At 39.9% G+C, this 18,301-nt stretch overlaps 1 protein-coding gene across 2 annotated transcripts in view; it reads right to left on the bottom strand.

The window, feature by feature from the left end:
• Positions 1-18,301, bottom strand: part of TPD52L1 (TPD52 like 1) — a 943,512-nt gene that overhangs the window by 710,650 nt on the left and 214,561 nt on the right. For both annotated transcript variants that reach the window (XM_069234805.1, XM_069234806.1), the window contains exon 2: positions 3,884-3,996. In XM_069234805.1, the coding sequence (XP_069090906.1) occupies positions 3,884-3,996 (113 nt within the window). The remainder of the gene's footprint in view (positions 1-3,883; positions 3,997-18,301) is intronic.

Below are 18,301 nucleotides of genomic sequence, written 5' to 3'. Positions count from 1 at the left end.
TTACTGCTGCTCTCCATTATTTTAAAATAAACATTTGTATGCAGCAAGCTCAGTCATTTGTATGCAGCAAGCGCAGCATGCAATCTTCCATACCGTGCAAACACTTACACAGCATTTCTTTAGAAATTCAAAACTGCTTCAGTTTCCAAACATGGCACTTTTTAGCTAGCTAGTTTACTGATGGGGGGGCACTTTTATTTTGGTGACCTGACCTTTTTTCTGCACTGGTCCTTCCCTGGACTTGTGTCCTGTCCAGAAGCAAGTGTTTTAAGAGTACGTCCATCAGTTTTTATCAGGAGGCATTTAAAATATCTTGGGAAATAATATCCTCACTTTTATTAACTATTTCTTCATTGGGGGATGGAGATCAATTTCTGTCAATGGAATGATTACCAGACAGCTTTTAGAGATCAGAGATTTTTCAGCTTCTGTAAGGATTTAACCTTCTGTGTTCTCATCCTTAAAATGGCGGGAGGTTCAAAAATAACATGGACAATTTTGTTCTAAGTTATAAATGCCCCAATTACTGGTAATGACAAAGCTTTATCCTCTAGAAGAAATGGAGACTGTGCTACCTGATATGATCCAGGTTGATTTGGTGGTGGCCAGTTGAGAGGGTCGTTCATCCATGGTATAAGAAAATATGCTAAAGGAACCCACATACAAGAAGGTGGATTCTTTACAAAAAAGCTTTTACAGGATGCCAGATTGTGTTGAGAGCTGGATTTTATGGGGCATATAAAACACAATCATTGGTTACAGATTTTAAATTGCTGTTTCAAGCCATCCAAGAAGAGAAAGACTGCCTTTTATAAACTTTTTAGATGTGGCAATACGCTTTGTCGATATTTAATTTTAGTAAAATGGCACAAACTTTGTAATGTTTTTTTTACAAATGTGTATTGTAGTAGTTTATCAGATTAAGGGCCACGTACAAACTGCGAGTCTTAGTGACTCTGAACTTTCGAGTCACAAAACTGGATGTACAACAGTGTACTTTACACTGTTTGTGATTCCCAATGGGGTCCCAAATGACCTAACTCATTAATATTCATGAGGTAGGTCGCAATTTGTTACCCCATTGGGAATGGCCACCCTCACAGACACGGTGGCCTGCTGGAGACACTGCCTGCAGTGGGACCATTGCCTGCTCTGAAAAAATATTTTCACTGCCATTCACAAAGGGAAAGTGGTCCCATGGGGACCCCTTCCCCTTTGCGTCTGGGTTAGCACCAGTTTAAAACTGGTGGTAACTGCAATTGTTTTGCGGCCGCATTCGCGGTCACAAAACAATCATACATACCGTTTGGATTCGGTTTTAGGAAGTGACGCCCTTGACACGTCCCTTCCTAATATGGAATCGCAAAACCCAAACTCCGATTCGGTAACAAGTTACTGAATCGCACTTTGGGCTTTGTACATCTCAAAAAAAAAAAATTCAAGTCGCAAACTGGACGATTTTGCGAGTCGGCCCGATTGCGACTTGAAAAATGCTTCGTACATCTGGCCCTCATTTGCCTAGATAAAATGTATTTTTAACTGAACTAAATGTTACATAAAAACAATTTTTTATTATTTTTAGCATAATGAGAAGTAGTGAACAGCTAATGCAAATGAGGCGTTGGAAATGTTAAATATGAAGAAGAAACTTTAAGGTATCTCTTTAGCTGCACAAATATTGCTCTAAGTTCAATACTCCAGTGTACAAATAACATTTATTGGATGAGAATTCACGCTTGAAGGACTTGCAGATGGTAGAACGTGGATAAATACCCCTATGTTACAGCAAACCATTTATTGTCACTATTATTAATATGTAGTATTAGTATAACGATGATGAAGAAAAAGACGGAGAATAACATTATTTTTGTTATTATTATTATTATTAACATTAGGGGAAAAAGAGGAAAAGGAGGAGGAAGAGGACAAACAGCAACATAGTGGCTTAGACTCATTCCATTTAATATAACTTCCAATGTACAAAGTCACATCCATAAATTCCTTCTCCTCACAGAACATACATCTTCTCCAGTGTCTCAGCAACGGGCCCATGCACCTTTGCCTGCACTGGTCCATGTTAAATGAGCTAAAGCCAACCCGCCTACATGAATATAACATGTAACAGAGAAGGAAAGAGAGAGAGAATAAAATGTGTTTCAATCCAACGGAACGCATGCCAGGCAATACAAATGTTTATTTCACTTTCAACACCTTTCTACAACCATTGTTTTCAAATATATATTGAAGAGGAAAATTAGACTTAATTATAGTCCTTTCACATTGTGCTTCAAATATCAACAGAAGCTATATGCACAAATGGAGTCCTCCTCTTCAAAGTCTTGCTCCTTCCCCTGTAGGTGGTATGTAAATAAACGTTCGTAGTTCTTTTGAAGCTTTGTCTTATTGTGGAATACTAACAGCTCAGGATTCATACTAAGAAAGCCTGGAAATGCATGGCATATACTTTGTCATCATGCTGTAAATGCTAACTCTATTTGGTATCAGCAAATCCAGGAGCCCCATTAAAACACAAACTAAAGGCTTACTTGAACTGTGTTCAAGGATACCCTTATCCATAGGAGCTCTACTTCAGCTTCTGATCTTGATGCACTTAGGCTCGGGTCCATCACAGCCTGACCCATGCTACATCTCATGTCGATATCCTGAAAATCTGGCCGGTGTCAGCCCTTGAAGGTCGATGTTATCCATACCTAATTTATTACAGGGCCTCCCACTGGTGTACTATTTATGTTCTCTGTAGGGGTGACCCCTCCGCTATGGCGGAAGAGTGTCATCCCACTGACGATAAGCAGAAAAATGAAGGGATAATAAAAGTATTTTATTATTCTTTCATTTTTCCACCTTCATAGCACGGGGCAGGGCCAGCCTCAGGAGGGGTAGATGCGCTTCTATGTTCGCATGTCAGTTTGGCCAGCCGTCAGAGGAAGGTCAAACTGACAGGCGCACTTAGAAACTCCCCACCTGGATGTATTTTACAGCCAGGTGGAGACCAAGCGCAGTGCCCCAGTCCCTCCCTGAGCGGCATTTCTGCCCGCTCAGGCCAATTGCACCACTCCTTTCATGCTGTGTAACAGCAAGAGAGAAGTGTTGTGATTGGTTGGGGAGGTAAGTACACGAGGCGGCTGGTGGGAGCAGCGGATCACGGAAGGGCAGGTAAGTCTGTTTTTTTTTTTTTTTTAATGCCTCCTGCACTCTCCGCTCCACGCAATGCCTCCCCGCCACTCCCTCCCCACCTTCCTGACAGCAGCTGCGACTGGTTATCGGCCTTTATATTAAAGCCTGACAGCAAATAAGGTCCAACGCATCTCTTCTTAGAATTTTACGTTTGTCCTGTTCATGTTTCATGAATTTGACGTGTTGGATGAAATTTTGCGAATTGTACAGAATTCCGAAACAGTGAAACAACAACACAAAAATCATAAACTGGAGAAATTTTGTATTTTTGGCCAAGGTGGTGGTGTACTTTATTTCAGGAAACAAAAAAATAATTTAACTCAAGGCTTTTACAGGCATAATGATTGCTTGCCTTTAGACGCACATCACCTTTATTTAAGTAATAAAGAACACACTACAAACTATGCTTGGCATTCATCGCGCTTACATTATAGAACTTTAAATTATAGATGATTTACCCTAAGAAGACTTTTATTTCTTAAGTGACGCAACCTTTCATTTTAGGTCTTCACTTAAAGGAGCGATTATTATATGAATCAATTTAAACTATTCTAGTCGACAACAGTTTTACCGAAAGACATTATAAGTGCATCCTCTTCACTGCTAATAACATCCCTCAAGTGAAGGGAAGGAAGGGAAATAATAGAAAGTAATAACACAAGAAAAAAAGATCGCCTCCACATCTTACCTGCACCACCTCTGCGCTCAACTCTTCTTTTTCTTCTTCCGAGAGAATGGGAATGTCGACTTCGGTCGCCATTTCTTCATCAGTTTCCTGCAAGGGCTGGGTCTCCAACAGATCTGGAGAGAGACGAAAGTAAATTCAAAATCAATTCAGAGTATTCCTTTTTTTTAACTATTTCTTTAGCATGTCATCATGCCATTGTGTTTTATGCTGGCAAATAAAAAGTCAAAGGTTTTCCATTTCATGTTAATGCCTTTTTGTTAACAGTATCATGGGCTTGTCAGCCGTGCAATGTATCTATTCATATTTGCAATTGGTTACTAAGGGTATCTTTGTTGCCCTTATATTATTAGACCTCTCTGCTGCCTTTTATATGGTCTGTCATGATATCCTGATGCGTAAAATGGCAGAGGTAGGGATAACACGCTCTGCAAAGAGATGGTGCAGATCTTGCGTGGAAAATCATAGGTAAGCAATACATCTTTTACCTTTCTACTCAGACTTCAGGGCCACTAATTGTGGGAACCCACAGGGCTCATCATGGAGCCCAATTTTATACAACATCTGCCTCAGACCGCTGACTCAGATGATCAACAGACAAGGGAATCTCATTTATGAACTGTGCAGATGATACTCAACTAATCATCTGAGTAGATTACTCTTCTCCTGGATCTTTCAAAGCATTTCATACTTTTATTCACAACATCACTAACTGACCCACTCTGAATTCTCTGAACTTCATTGTAGCTAAGACAGAAGTGATATGTTGCTCTACAGGCAATGTACCCAAATCACTACCGCTGAGATCTGTCCTTGGTCTAAGGAGCTCCCTCCTGCTTCTGTCTGAGTGACAAGAAACCTAGGCCCATATTTATACTTTTTGATGCAAAACTGCGCTAACGCAGTTTTGCGTCAAAAAAATTAGCGCTGGCTAACGCCATTCTGAAGCACCATGCGGGCGCCGTATTTAATCAATGACGTTAGCCGGCGTTAGCTGGCGGCGCTGCCTGGTGTGCGTGGAAAAAAACGACGTACACCAGGCAGCGCCGGCGTAGGGGAACATGGAGTTTGGGCGTCAAAAAATGGGGCAAGTCAGGCTGAGGCAAATTTTTCGCCTCAACCCGATTTGCGTCATTTTTTTTCACTCCCAACCCCCATTCAAATGACTCCTGTCTTAGCAAAGACAGGAGTCATGCCCCCTTGCCCAACGGCCATGCCCAGGGGACTTATGTCCCCTGGGCATGGTCATTGGGCATAGTGGCATGTAGGGGGGCACAAATCAGGCCCCCCTATGCCACCCAAAAAAAATAATATATATACCTACCTGAACTTACCTTAAGTTCCCTGGGATGGGTCCCTCCATCCTGGGGTGTCCTCCTGGGGTGGGCAAGGGTGGCAGGGGGTGTCCCTGGGGGCATGGGAGGGCACCTCTGGGCTCCTTCCGAGCCCACAGGTCCCTTAACGCCTGCCCTGAGCAGGCGTTAAAAAATGACGCTAACGAGGGTAGACGTCATTTTTTTTGACCCGCCCACTCCCGGGCGTGAATTTTGCCCGGGAGTATAAATACGACGCACATGCCTCGGAGTAAATTTTTTAGACGTGAACGCCTACCTTGCATCTCATTAACGCAAAGTAGGTGTCCACGCTAAAAAATTACGCAAACTCCATGGACTTTGGCGCTAGACGCGTCTAACGCCAAAGTATAAATATGGAGTTAGTTTTGTGTCGGAATTGCGTAAAAAAAAATGACGCAATTCCGGCGCAAACGGAGTATAAATATGCCCCCTAGGGTTTCAATTTGACTCTGACCTGTCTCTTTCCACTCAAGTCAATAAATTGTTCTGCTCGTGCTTCTCATTGCTTAAAACTTTGCATGATAGCTTCAAACTACCACAACATCTTTGGCTTTAATTTGAGAAGGGTGGTTAGCAGTGTGTGTGTGTGTGTGGAAGGGATGGGGGGCAGGACTTATTTTTGAGAGACAGCACTTATTATTCTGCAGCAGATAATTGCTGTGAGCAAAAGACACATATGGGAAAGATGGAGCAAAGAAAGATGGAAAAGTGTCATAAAGGGGAAAGCTGAAAGCTGCAAGACTGAGCTGAAGGGGCAGGAAGTGCCTGTAAATGGAATAAAGCGGCCCAAGATGGACTTAAGATTACGCCACCTCAATATTCTTTGCTTGCACATTTAAATGCAGCAGCGTGTTTCAGAGTAGAGCTTTGGGCACCGCACGTTTATTTACAAATTAACCACTGGGCTCCGGACCATCTGCTAAAGCGTCTCTAAAGAATACAGACAGCTGTTGCACACTGGCTCTGTCCCTGATGCGCTTGACTTCCGTGTTTACACCCTTATATTGACTACATTGACGTAGTCATTTTTAAATATCTTCGCTTAGTGCACAGAGCCAGTTACAGAATCGCACCGATATACCTCCAAGACAAAAACCACTGTGCTCTGTGTATTCTAATCTAGTGGTTATGCCTAGGTTCAAACATATACGTATCAGATGAAGATATTTTTTACAGTTCAAGCTTCTCATCTGTTGAATGATTTGCCCCTTTTCTCTGTCTCCTTCATTTTCACAAATCATTAAAGACCTGGCTTCATACTCTTTCATTGAGATGAAGGAGTTAATTCATGTTTTCGTTTTACTAGCTCCACGATGTCTTTCAGGTAACAGATATGCTTAACAAATAAATACAATAAATACATTAGCCATCATTACCAACGTACAATTGTAATATTTATGAAAAGCAGGGTCACTGGTTCTTAATTTTTGACAAGTCATGCTGCAAAACATGTAAAGATTAATTATGTGGTGTTGCAAGTAGGACCTGAATCTGTGTGGGTCAGTAAATTCCAATCCACGTGCAAACAGATCAGAAACAAACTGTGTCATTACCGCACCCTCCACAAGACATGCAATTTGTCACCGGTAAATATCAAGAGTTCAAACCTGCTAAAATGTACTAGATGGAAATATGTGGTAATTTCCAATATGTGTCGAATTTAGGTCATATAGCACTAATTTCTGCAGATAATTCTCATTTTTTAAGAAAAAAACCTGGAATTGTAAGTTATTTCCATACTTAGTCATTTCTGCACTCATTCGTATCTGTATTTATTGGGTGTGGTAACACCCCAGCCTCATCCAGCTGCTCAGAATGCGGGTCCTAACGCAAAATTCCCGTCAAATGTGCGGTTATCTCGACTATGTTTTGCAGTACTCGAAATAAATTAAATGAAAAATTATGCACGTTAACATTCCGTTTCATCGCAGAAATCAGGCAAAAAAAGAGTCCACATTCAAGCCAGCAAACGCATGAGCGCCTCAGAAAGTAAATTAACTGTCCTATTATTCACTGCGCTAATGGCACTGTTTAATTGGTTTGTCAGGTACTTTCAAGGTAGACTTTCACCTTCAGCATTAATGAGGATTTTTCTCACAATTATGCACAAGACACCCCTTGAATCACTCTGAAATAGCAGAATCTGTGCTCTTGCTTTGAACAGAATCACAAACACACACTAGGCTACTTCAAGGAACTCGGGCTGAATATATTGCAACCACCCAGGTTTCTTTCAGTAATGGGATCCGGGTGAACACTATCCACCTATCTCTAAAAACATAGTGGGGGTAATTTATTAACATTTTGCGCTGAGTTTGTGTCATAAAAGTGACGCAAACCAGTATATTTTTTTTAGTTATTTACTTTCCAGAGCAAAAATTGTTTTGCACTGGAAATTGACAAAGTAATGTAAAGTGGCGTGAAGCGCTGCTTTGCATTGCTTAGGATCAAGGGGGCGTTACTTGGGTGTTCACATGCAGCTACCCACCTTTTTTGATGCAAAGCCCCATCTAGTTAAAATGTGAGACAGGGATTTGCTCCAAAACTAACTCCTTTTAAAACCAGGCATTAAAACAAGAAATGTTTTCATTTCTCCTTTCTTCTCTCACTTAGCATGTGTATTGCACTGTGCAGCACCTACAAAGTAAGAAAAGTCTTGTCTACGCATAGGGTTTTGTACTGAATGGTACCCTTCTAATATAAAATCCATGCTAGACTAATGCACACACCCTAGCACTATGGCACAAAGGTGTGTGCGTGGCGCACTGCAACAAAAATCTGCTCCACAACTAGGGACAGGAGAGAGCCATATCACTGAAAATATGGCACTCTCATGCTCCCTCCTTGTCACGCAACGCATCACAGCATTTTTGGCTACTGTGCTGTGTTGCATGACAGTTTGGTAAGTCTGCCACTCTGTTATGCATATTGACACAAATAAATAGTATTCTGTTTTTGTGATAGTTTTGTTCAGTCATCCATGCATCGCTCACTCAACGTTAACACAAAACAGTAGATAAACAATGGCGAATCATAATATGCTGCCATGGGGCAGAGAAAACAGAAATGAAGAAACTGTGACTATATATATATATATATATATATATTTTTAATCAGTTTAGATGAGTGAAGGCCTGAGTTAGGGCCTGAGAAAGAAGGTGAAAGAAGGAAAGCTTACAAATATGAGTAAATAGAACAACCAAGCCACAGACTCTCTCACAGGAGCCATCCTACTGAATTTCGAAGTTCAATGGGTGAACATACAGCAGTATGTACAGTACACCCATACAACAAAGATATACATAAGGCTATATGTCAAGTCTAACTAATCAACCCTGTAAAGACATTAGATTCTTGGAGAAAGACATGCATCCACACCTGCAGGTTTACTACCTTGCACAATGCAAATTTGCAAACTTTAAAAATTCTTAAATTTTTACCAGATCATGCCTGGAAATTTTTACCAGTTGCAGCCTTCCAAGGTTAATATTGGAAAAAGATTGGTTTCAATTTCCTAGCACATTTTTTTGTTGCATTGGGGCATGGACCATAGATGTAATTGTGGATTTTTTACATCCCAACCACTACAGGTCCACAGACTAACAAGTGTCTCTCTGTTATTTAGAGTACTTGGAGAACAACAGCCAGAAGATGATGCTTTTTCCAACAGCAGAGAGGCAGTCATGCAATTGCAATCAGAACCCACTGCAGACCACCCTCACAGTGGCACCAACAGTGCAGTGTGTGAGGACACTGAGGATCCAGTACCACCTCATCACTGCCAATCACCAGTCCCACCTCGTTGGTCTATATTTTGGGTTTCCATGCTGCAAAGAGCACAACCAGGTTCTCTTGTTACAACTATTCAGGGCTCATCCATCCCTAGCACCGTCCCTGGGGGTAACCCAGGTACAGATCCTGTCTTAGCCTACTTTACAGCCTACATTCACCACAACACACTCCCCTAAGTCAGACCTCCATCTCTAGTTCAACTAAGTGGCCAAGGGAGACAATGAATCATGAATGGCTGATTGACTAGGCTAAGGGCATCGCTGTAGGAAGAGTGCTTCTTAGCCCAGCAGAACTACTACGGCGTCGTATTTTCAAGGTGAAAGAGTACATGCATGCCAATGCTACCTACTTGGGGAACTTGAACACCTAAATACATCACAACAGCATTCGAAGAGAGAGCCAGAACCTTCCCTATAGAGTACATTGGAGTTTCACTGCCAACGTCTCAAAATTGCAAGGAAGAACAAAACTAAATGGATGAAGGAAACCCAGAGGCTTATTTGTAGCATGGTTAATAGACCATCAATCACTCCTGCAGGTACAAGTTATGCACTAATACATCTAGTCAACAAGAGTTACCTGCAGGGCCTCTGAACTTCACTCATCCACTTGCTCCTATTCATAAACCAGATCCAAATTCCAATCTAGACCCTGTACTGTGTAGGCAGGGAACTGGCTACCACCACATGGATGTTGATTTCAACTCAGTGCCCTCAAACAAAACCACATTCCCAGTCATCTCTCTTATGTCTATACAGTGATGGAGTACCCTGTCTGCCAAGCTGATGGCCCACCCGTCTCTTTTAAAGTCCAGTGGACCATCAGCATTCTGTTGTCCACTCCAATGGGCCTATGGAGAGGAGGCTGTGGGAGGAAGGTCATTACATTTCTGCCTTATTTAAGATGAGGAATATAATGTCCTTTTTGTTCAGAGAAAAAATAAATAAGGACCCCGCTTACACTCATGGGAAAAAACTCCCACTATTTGGGTTTCATTTTTTTTATTTTTTTTTATGACTAACCGTTTGGGAGATTGTTTTTGAAAAACAAAAACTTTGGTAAGGTTTGGTGAATAGTATCAACACCAACAGTATCATCCACCAAACATTTTGTACCATGTTGTGATACAGAGATCACTGTTGGGCCAGCGGTGAACTCTAAATGTGGCTGATAGGAGTCTCTCAGGGTGGCGATTGTTTTGTCTTCTGCCACCCCAATGGAATGTACTCAATCCCCCAAACTCTAAATCAGGCCTGATCACGTTGTCAGAAAGATACTGTTATGGAAATTTTAGGTAATATTAGATTCTTGTATCTCTGTATTTTCTGTTATGTCTAGCTATATTACTGGATTATATCTTTTTCGAAACCCTTTTTCTAATTCATCAGCCTTTTTGACAAGTTACCTTACATGTAATACTCTATACATTTATTTCCCAGTACTCTTTGTTTTTCTTGTTTACAGAACTTTGTTTTGTATTTGATATGTCTGTTGATTATTATGACATGTACCTTTGACGGTCCTCACTTGATGCAGTAGTAGTGGAGTTGTTCCATCTTCCAATGTCTTTAAAACCTCTATGGGAATTTTTGCCTTTAAAATAATTATTTCTTGCCTTTATCTTTGCTTTCCCTCCATCATTTACCTCTTTATTATATTTTCTCCCTAATTGTTCCTTTTTAATTATGATGTCTACTTTATTTTTCATAAACGGTTTGGTCTGTTTGAGCAGTGGAGAATTTTTTTTGTGTGTTTTCTACATTTGGTGAAATGTTCAAGAAGTCTCTTGGAAGGACAAGGGTCTCCATACTCCAGTAAAAAGGCAAAGTGTTCTTTTGCATTCATGGAGGTAGAAAGCTGATGCTGTCTTACCGAAGGAAAACCACTTATCTAACACTGAGTTGCAAAAACGGAAAAGACTTGATTTAGATCATGTGCTTTCTTCTCCTGCTCTATGGAAGAAAATGGTCTAACTACTTTATTTCAGAAGTCTCTTAATTTAGATACCAACTCTCAAAATACTCTGAAGGAAGGTGGTATTTTGCTCACTTTAATGTAAACGACATTCAGTTATTAATCCTTAATATTCAAGGCCCTAATGCAGTTGTTAGATCTTTCTGGAACATTATTAATGAAATGTTTATACTATGTGATGCAGAAAATGTATTGTTGCTGGTGAGTGTAAAAACTCTTTAACACTTTTAGAAAGGAAATCTAAATCTAAATATATTCCTAATAATCTGCAGAAATTATTTGAGAAGTTATCTCAGAGTCCTTTCGCATTTTTGGAGAATATGTTATCTTGAATTGCAAGTTTTTTCTTATTATTCGCCCTTGTGATTTTCAATCCAGGTTAAATTATATTTTTTCAAGTGACAGTCCCACTGCTAATTTAATTTAGAATTAAATTAGAATGAGAATGGTTAAAACTTGATTTTAAATCGTGTTCCTGTGATTTAAAACTTTGATATTTTGTATTATACAAAGGGAAATACTAGAAAGTGATTTAGTGCCTGATTTAGATATTGGTGAACATGTTACTACATCGCAACAGTGACGGATATCCCATCCGTCGAAATCAAAATTGTGATTGAGCAGCTTGTCCGCCAATGTCTACATCAAGCCCTTAGTGTTAATGTTGAACTTAAAGAAATTTAATTTTTTAAACTATTCCATTTTTATTGTGTTTTCAAACATGGTACATTATAAGTTTAGTTTGTTAATGCTAATATGTGAGTACATTCTTAAACCAAAAAAGAACCATAATAGAGGAATGTCCCTCACCCCCACCCACTCCAACATAGGGAACACGTCTGAGTTTGTTGCTATTTTTCCAGAGTCTCTTCAGTCACCCAAGCCCAATAAGCATAACTAATCCTGCTGAGTGTCAGTTACTTCTGGTGTATTGCCATTATCCTTTAGTGCCTGAACGGATTCAGGGGTCTCAGATTGAAATGTTACTAGTGGTTCCTAGGTGGTCTCAAGGGATTTCAGGATATCGTGCTTGGTGACAGTCAGTCTCTCCATTGTGAGTGTATTCTATAGTTTTACCATGCTGAGGTAGGTGGAGATTCTTCTTTCTTCCAATAAGTCATCAGGGTCATTGTGGAAGATCCTATGTGGGTCCACATCATCACACAATCACTTTCTTTTGTTGTTGAGAGGTCAGTGCCTCATTATTATTATGGGAAAATCTGCCTATATTGGGTATCCCAAGGTCGTCTTCATGGCCGCCAGGATTCCAGCCCAGAATAAATTTACCCAACAATGTTCCAATCAGATGTGCTGCAAGATGTCCTGCATGCTACAGTTTCTCCAACACATGTCACTTACACCGTGGTAGAATTTTCCAAGTTTGATAGGGTAGAGAGATTAGTTATATGCTAGTTTTTAGTGTGACTCTGCTAATCAGACTATGAGAGTTTTTATAGTTATCTCACCAGAGGTGATTCCACTGTTCCTTTAATTTTAGTGGTTCTAGTCCTCCTCAGTCTAACAATAGAGTATTACATATTGCAGCAATTCGTTCTTTGCCCCTCTGCACAGTTTCAAATTTGTTTGGGGGGGAATGCCTGGTGGCTGCCCCACACATGGCTGAGTGCAGCATCCAGTGCTTGATTTGTGTGTACTGGAATCATTCACTCTCCTCCAAATGATATTTTTCTTTACAGGCAGCAAAAAGTAGTATTTTTGGTTTCTGAAGGTTTGAAGGGATTGTCAGCATTCACCTGACTTCCAACATTCAAAAGGCCCTGGGTATAGGGCTGGTGTGAAAGTGGGGTTGTAATGTATACACGTAAAGGTGATGGTAAAACTGAAACCCCTCCCCCCCCCCCAAGTATTTAACACAGTTTTCTGAAATCTCTAGAGTGCTCTTCATGGGAGTGCTGAGATAAACGTTAATAGGTATATCTGTTTTGGTGTTCCACAACAAGTCCCATTAAGTCATCACAGCTATAGCCCTGTCCATATATACCAAATTGTTTATCAGTTGCTATTAGTGACCAGTCTTGTAGCACTCTGAGTTGAGACACTTTTATTAATGTAAAAGTCCAGTAGGACTAGAAATTCCTCCTCTTTTGGAATTTTCATTTTTTTATGACTATTATGCTCTCCTACCATGTCATATAAAGCACTAAATTAGTGTTTTGAGCTACCCAAAAAGGTGTGGGACAGGAATTTGAAGGACCTCTAATAAATTCAGGACCCTTGGGAGAAAGTTCACCTCAACTGTATTGACTAGGCCGAACCAGGAGAAGTTAAGAAGAGGAGACGATCTCCGATAGCCCTCTCTCATAGAGGATAGGAGCTTCTGCTAGGTGAAGTAAGATTGATCCCCTAATACCTATTGTACTTTTTGTCCATCAGGTATGAGTTTGTGTCATAAACTGTTTCATTTCATGAATCAATAAGTTGGGATTTAGGAACTCTGATTTACCTGCTTTGATTTTTTAATTGTGCTCCCGCTTTGAAGTTTTGGAGTTATTTCAGTAGTTGCTGTATTGATGTGGCTTGGGAGGTCAGAGAGAGCAGACTATCATCCCCAAAGAGTGTAATGTTGTGCTTCTCACTGGCAAAGTAAATAACACTTATCTTTGGGTGCACTCATATCCATACTGTGAAAGGTTCAATGCTTAACACAAAGAGCAGTGGAGAGAGTAGAATACTTTGTTTTGTTCCCCTTTGCATATCAATAGTGGGGAGAAACTTCCACGTAGGTTTGAGGGCCTATAGTCAATTTTAATGTTCACTTCCCTTCACATTCACACTCAGCTATAGGATAAATACATCCCTTTGCAAAAAGATCCCCGGCAGAGAGTCGCCTTGTGGACATTGCAGCACCGGTCCGACGAGGAGCAGGTCCAAGGATGAAGCATGACACCCAATTGGGTTTGTGAGGGTCCTTGTTTCTATTTATAGAAGTACCTGGATTGACCTGTATTTAACCTAGGGGTCCCATTAGGATCTCACTACTCCAAGAACTGTGTACCTCTCCATACTATTGGTAACCTCACATGTCTCCATTGTGTTCTCTCTGGTGCTCCCTGAGGTGAAGGACTTTAGGACATTTTTACATTTTGTAGAGAATGCAACTTGGAGGTTTGTCTAGATCTATCTGAGAGGTCCGATACAGAGTTCAAATTCCCCATGAGCACCAAAGCCCTGATTTACAAAGATGTCACACAATGGAGCTCAGGAACCAAAGTTGCAGCTCTGCACTGCGTTGTGTGATAGGGAAAGAGCAGGAAAGTACCCTTTAAGTAATGACACTCTCCTGCACTCTCCCTTCTGCTGGCACACAATCAGGCTGCTGAGTGCCACACACACACCTTTGTAACATAGTGAAAAGACGTTTGCATCAGGTGTAGTATAGGTAGAGAGTAACTTTAAAATGCTTCCTAATTTGGATGTGTTATAGAGTGCAGCAACATGGGAAAAATTAGGAAAAATAAAATGTTTCTCTTTTATATGCTTGTTTCAAAGTGCTGTTATTTTTTGGTGCAAAACACTGTCTACTATTTTCAGCAGATAGAATTCTGCATCACAAGCCATGAGTTGTTGCATGTGTATGCCCATGTAGCACCCATGGAACACAAACACAGTGTAATGCAAAGATGAGCTTTTTGCTGCTTTGCATTAATATGAGGCAACATTCTAACACAAAAAAATTATTATGCACAGTTTTGCGTCAATTTTATGACACAAACTGAGAGCAAGATTTGGAACCCAAGTCTCCTGTTGCGAAATTGCCCAGAGTTGTATATGAATATATTTAAGATGGGTACCTGTTTCACCCAATCTGTATAAAAGAGAGCCCAAGACTACGAGACTAAGAGGTATCACTCCTCCCTATGTCCCTTGTGAGCTAATGGTTTGAAGACAGATTTATGGACAAATACAATTACTTTGTTATGTTTGTTTGGGGCTAACGAATGGAACCTTACATGGCACACTTTATGTCGGGGGCACTGACCCGCTGGTCACAAAAGGTGAGCCTCCTTTAGAACTGCTGTAGTAACTCATCCCACCCAAACACGCTGTCATGATTTAGTTTGTCTAATAGGGGAATTCAGCCTCTTCACTCGATTTAAGTGTCATGGTGTGCCATTTGGGGATTTATCTGCCTTATCTCAAGTTCAACTTTCTTGTGCTCCACACTTTGAGTGCCTTGCAGTATATTTTTGAGCATGGGTTAAAGAGTTGTAAGTATGTTCCCTGTTTTTTTTAATCCCAAAAGCAACAAACAAACCGAGTTTCACTATCTAACTGAAATCTCAGGCGTCATTATTAGACTACTTAAAGAAGGGCAGTGCAGATTGTGTCGGGCACCTTGCTGGTTTGTGGCCCACAGTGTGCCACCCTCTTGGCCCAGCAAGATATAGGGCATCATTATGAGTTTGGCAGATGGAAGTACTCCGTTACAAGTGTGACGGATATCTCGCCGGCCATATTGCAAGTTCTATTATATCCTATGGAACTTGTAATACGACAGGCGGGATTTCCGCCACGTTTGTGACAGAGTAATCCCCTCCACCAAATTCTTAATGAGGCCTATAGTGGGTCAAGGTTCCTATACCAACAACCTCCTCTCCTAATGGGTGGCTCATGTGTTATGGTGGTTAGATCTACAGGCCTTCCAGTTTTATTAGGAATTGTCTCTATTACATGTTTCTTGATGGGTTGAATAAAATCTAATAAAATGAAGATTACCCTCATATATTTTATATTCACGGCCAATGATACCTGTTATCTTATCTCAATATTTTTTTTTAAGCAATTATTTTTTTGTCTACATTTTTATGACATGATAGTCCATATTTTACTTTCCTAGACTAAAATTGCCCAAACAGAAAAGTGGAGTGAAATTCAGTGATCCTTCCTTATTACTCTATTTCACATAGGAACATTTGGAATAGGCTGAATGACATAAAATAATATGAATTTGGTTAGATTAGAAAATGCTTTTGTGGCTCATTGTTTTTCATCAGTGATACTCAAAGTACGGCTCGGGGGCGCATGCAGCCCTTCTGACCTTTAAATGTGGCCCCCTGGTCAAAAGCAGCACTAGGCTTCTGTTTACTCAAATCAGCCCTTACGTAAAAAAAAGATGTTAACTAAACAGGCAAGCATTTGTTTTCAGGTTAATTGAAGTTTATGAAAGGAAGTAACTAAGGTTTCCTGCACCACATAACTTAAGAATACTTTTATTTTTTAAGACATCTTGCATCAAGTGTATGGAAATAGGATAAAGTCAATTCAATGTTCAAAAAGTGTTTTTCATTAACATGCAGAACAGTTTAACCTTAGTGGATCAGACTATATCAGTGCATTGAGAAGTGTTTCTATTTCTAAAGTTATATTTTTTTAAACATGAATATAAGAAACACGCATGCTTCCTTCGACCAACACCGATAACAATCACAATAGCGAGCTAAGAGGCAAGTCACTTGTTATGTGAACACTTTGGTTGGCTACTTTACATGGACAACATTATAGTTTAATAATTCATACACAGCAGAAGGTTTCGTACAGCACACATCTTCCAGTCATGTATTTCAAAGTCCTCTTACCGGTGATAACAAAGAAAAAGGAGGGAAAGTTAAATTAAACAATTTCCTAGAATCACACAATTTGGTCAAGTGGGGAAACTAGGTTTTATCCCAGGTTTTCTGGTTTCATATTGTGCAATTCAGCCACTAGATGAACATACTTCACTTCTTCACTTCTCCTACACCCACCTTAAAGTCCCCAACCATCCCCCACCACCCCAAATGCCACTCTGCTGGCATCAAGGCATCCCTCTGTAACACCACAGATCAAACCTTTCGGCCCTTGGGGAGTACCCATGTTTTTCATCAATGTGGTATAATAAACATATTAAACTTAATAGTATGGTACTATTTAAAAAACGTTGGTTTGGGAATAGGTATTTTTGGGTACATCAATTGTTTAATAATGATGTATATGGTGTTCTTTCTCACGATAATAGGATAAATAACATACCATCATGTTCTTTTTTATACATTAGAATAAATGACAAAAAGCTAAAATATTTTTCAAAGTTTTGCTACATCTGATGCTCTGTTCATGCACATATTATTGATTTAGAACATAATAATTTGCATTCTAAAGCTTCTTTAATGTATTCATCTCTGAGAAATTTGACTTCCAAAAAATAAAAGTAAAATTAAAATTGATTGTGTGAGTGATCTTGGGGTGTCTTTTCCCAATATATATGGAACTATAAATGGTTTAGAATTGCATTTGTTTCTTGTGACACAAATACTACTTATTTCTCCTCTCAGTTGTTCTTTCAGTTTGTAGCTCTATTTATTTAAATTGGAAACAAAATAAATCGGAAAGGAGTCAGCACAGTTGCAGTGTATATGACTTGTAAATGAAAAAAATATATGTACATTGACATCACATTGTGACAAACTTAAAACTTGTAGGCTTGAAATCTCTATTCCGATGTTAGCTAAAGTGCATTATACTCTGTCTCAGTTCTTGGCAGTTCATCCTAAGGGGACAGCAATTTACATGCATACTTTTTAATCAAATACACTGCATCATCACCAGGCTCACTCGAACATTATCCATAGTACACTGTGCAAAATATGACTGCAAGGGTGGCCATCTATCTCTAAGCTTAGACCTAGGTGGTATAAGCATGGTCAAGATGTCTGACACAGTATTGCATTGAATGAGGTCTTGTACCTAGTTGTTTATATTATGGAGAAAAGCCCTACCCTAGCTCATTGCAATACCCCTTTTGGCTAGTAGTAGTACCAATGTAGTGTATTTTTTGACTGCTGTAGGAATATCTTTCACAAATCAAAGTAATGACATAAAAGAGTGTGGTGTAATTCTGATTTCAGCTAATATTTACACGAAAATGTTTGCATGCTTGGTCTGTCTCAAGATAAATGTATACAAACAGCCACCAATTCTTGGCACCTATATCATCTGCTGTCCTGTCTGAGGCCCAATCTGTGGAGTTTAGGAGCTTTGTAGTAGAATTTAAACTGTATAAGTCTATGTCTACTATTCAGAGAAAGGTTTTCAATGGCTGAGAAGCAAAACAACCAATGTTCATTAGATGTGTCAGGGTAACTATAAGCTTAAGACTGAAAGTTGGTATCAAATGAGTTAGCAATATAAAAGAATCAGACTCAGTAGAGAAATCAACAGTCACAACATGGAATGCATTGCACGTTCATTCTATAGTAAAGAAAAATATCAAACAGACTGAGTGCTGTACTTTTTCTACGGA

This window comes from Pleurodeles waltl, chromosome 5 (genome assembly GCF_031143425.1).
Source record: "Pleurodeles waltl isolate 20211129_DDA chromosome 5, aPleWal1.hap1.20221129, whole genome shotgun sequence".
Lineage (NCBI taxonomy): Eukaryota > Metazoa > Chordata > Amphibia > Caudata > Salamandridae > Pleurodeles > Pleurodeles waltl.
Note: the sequence above shows the minus strand (reverse complement) of the source record. Positions and strands in the feature narration are given on the sequence as shown.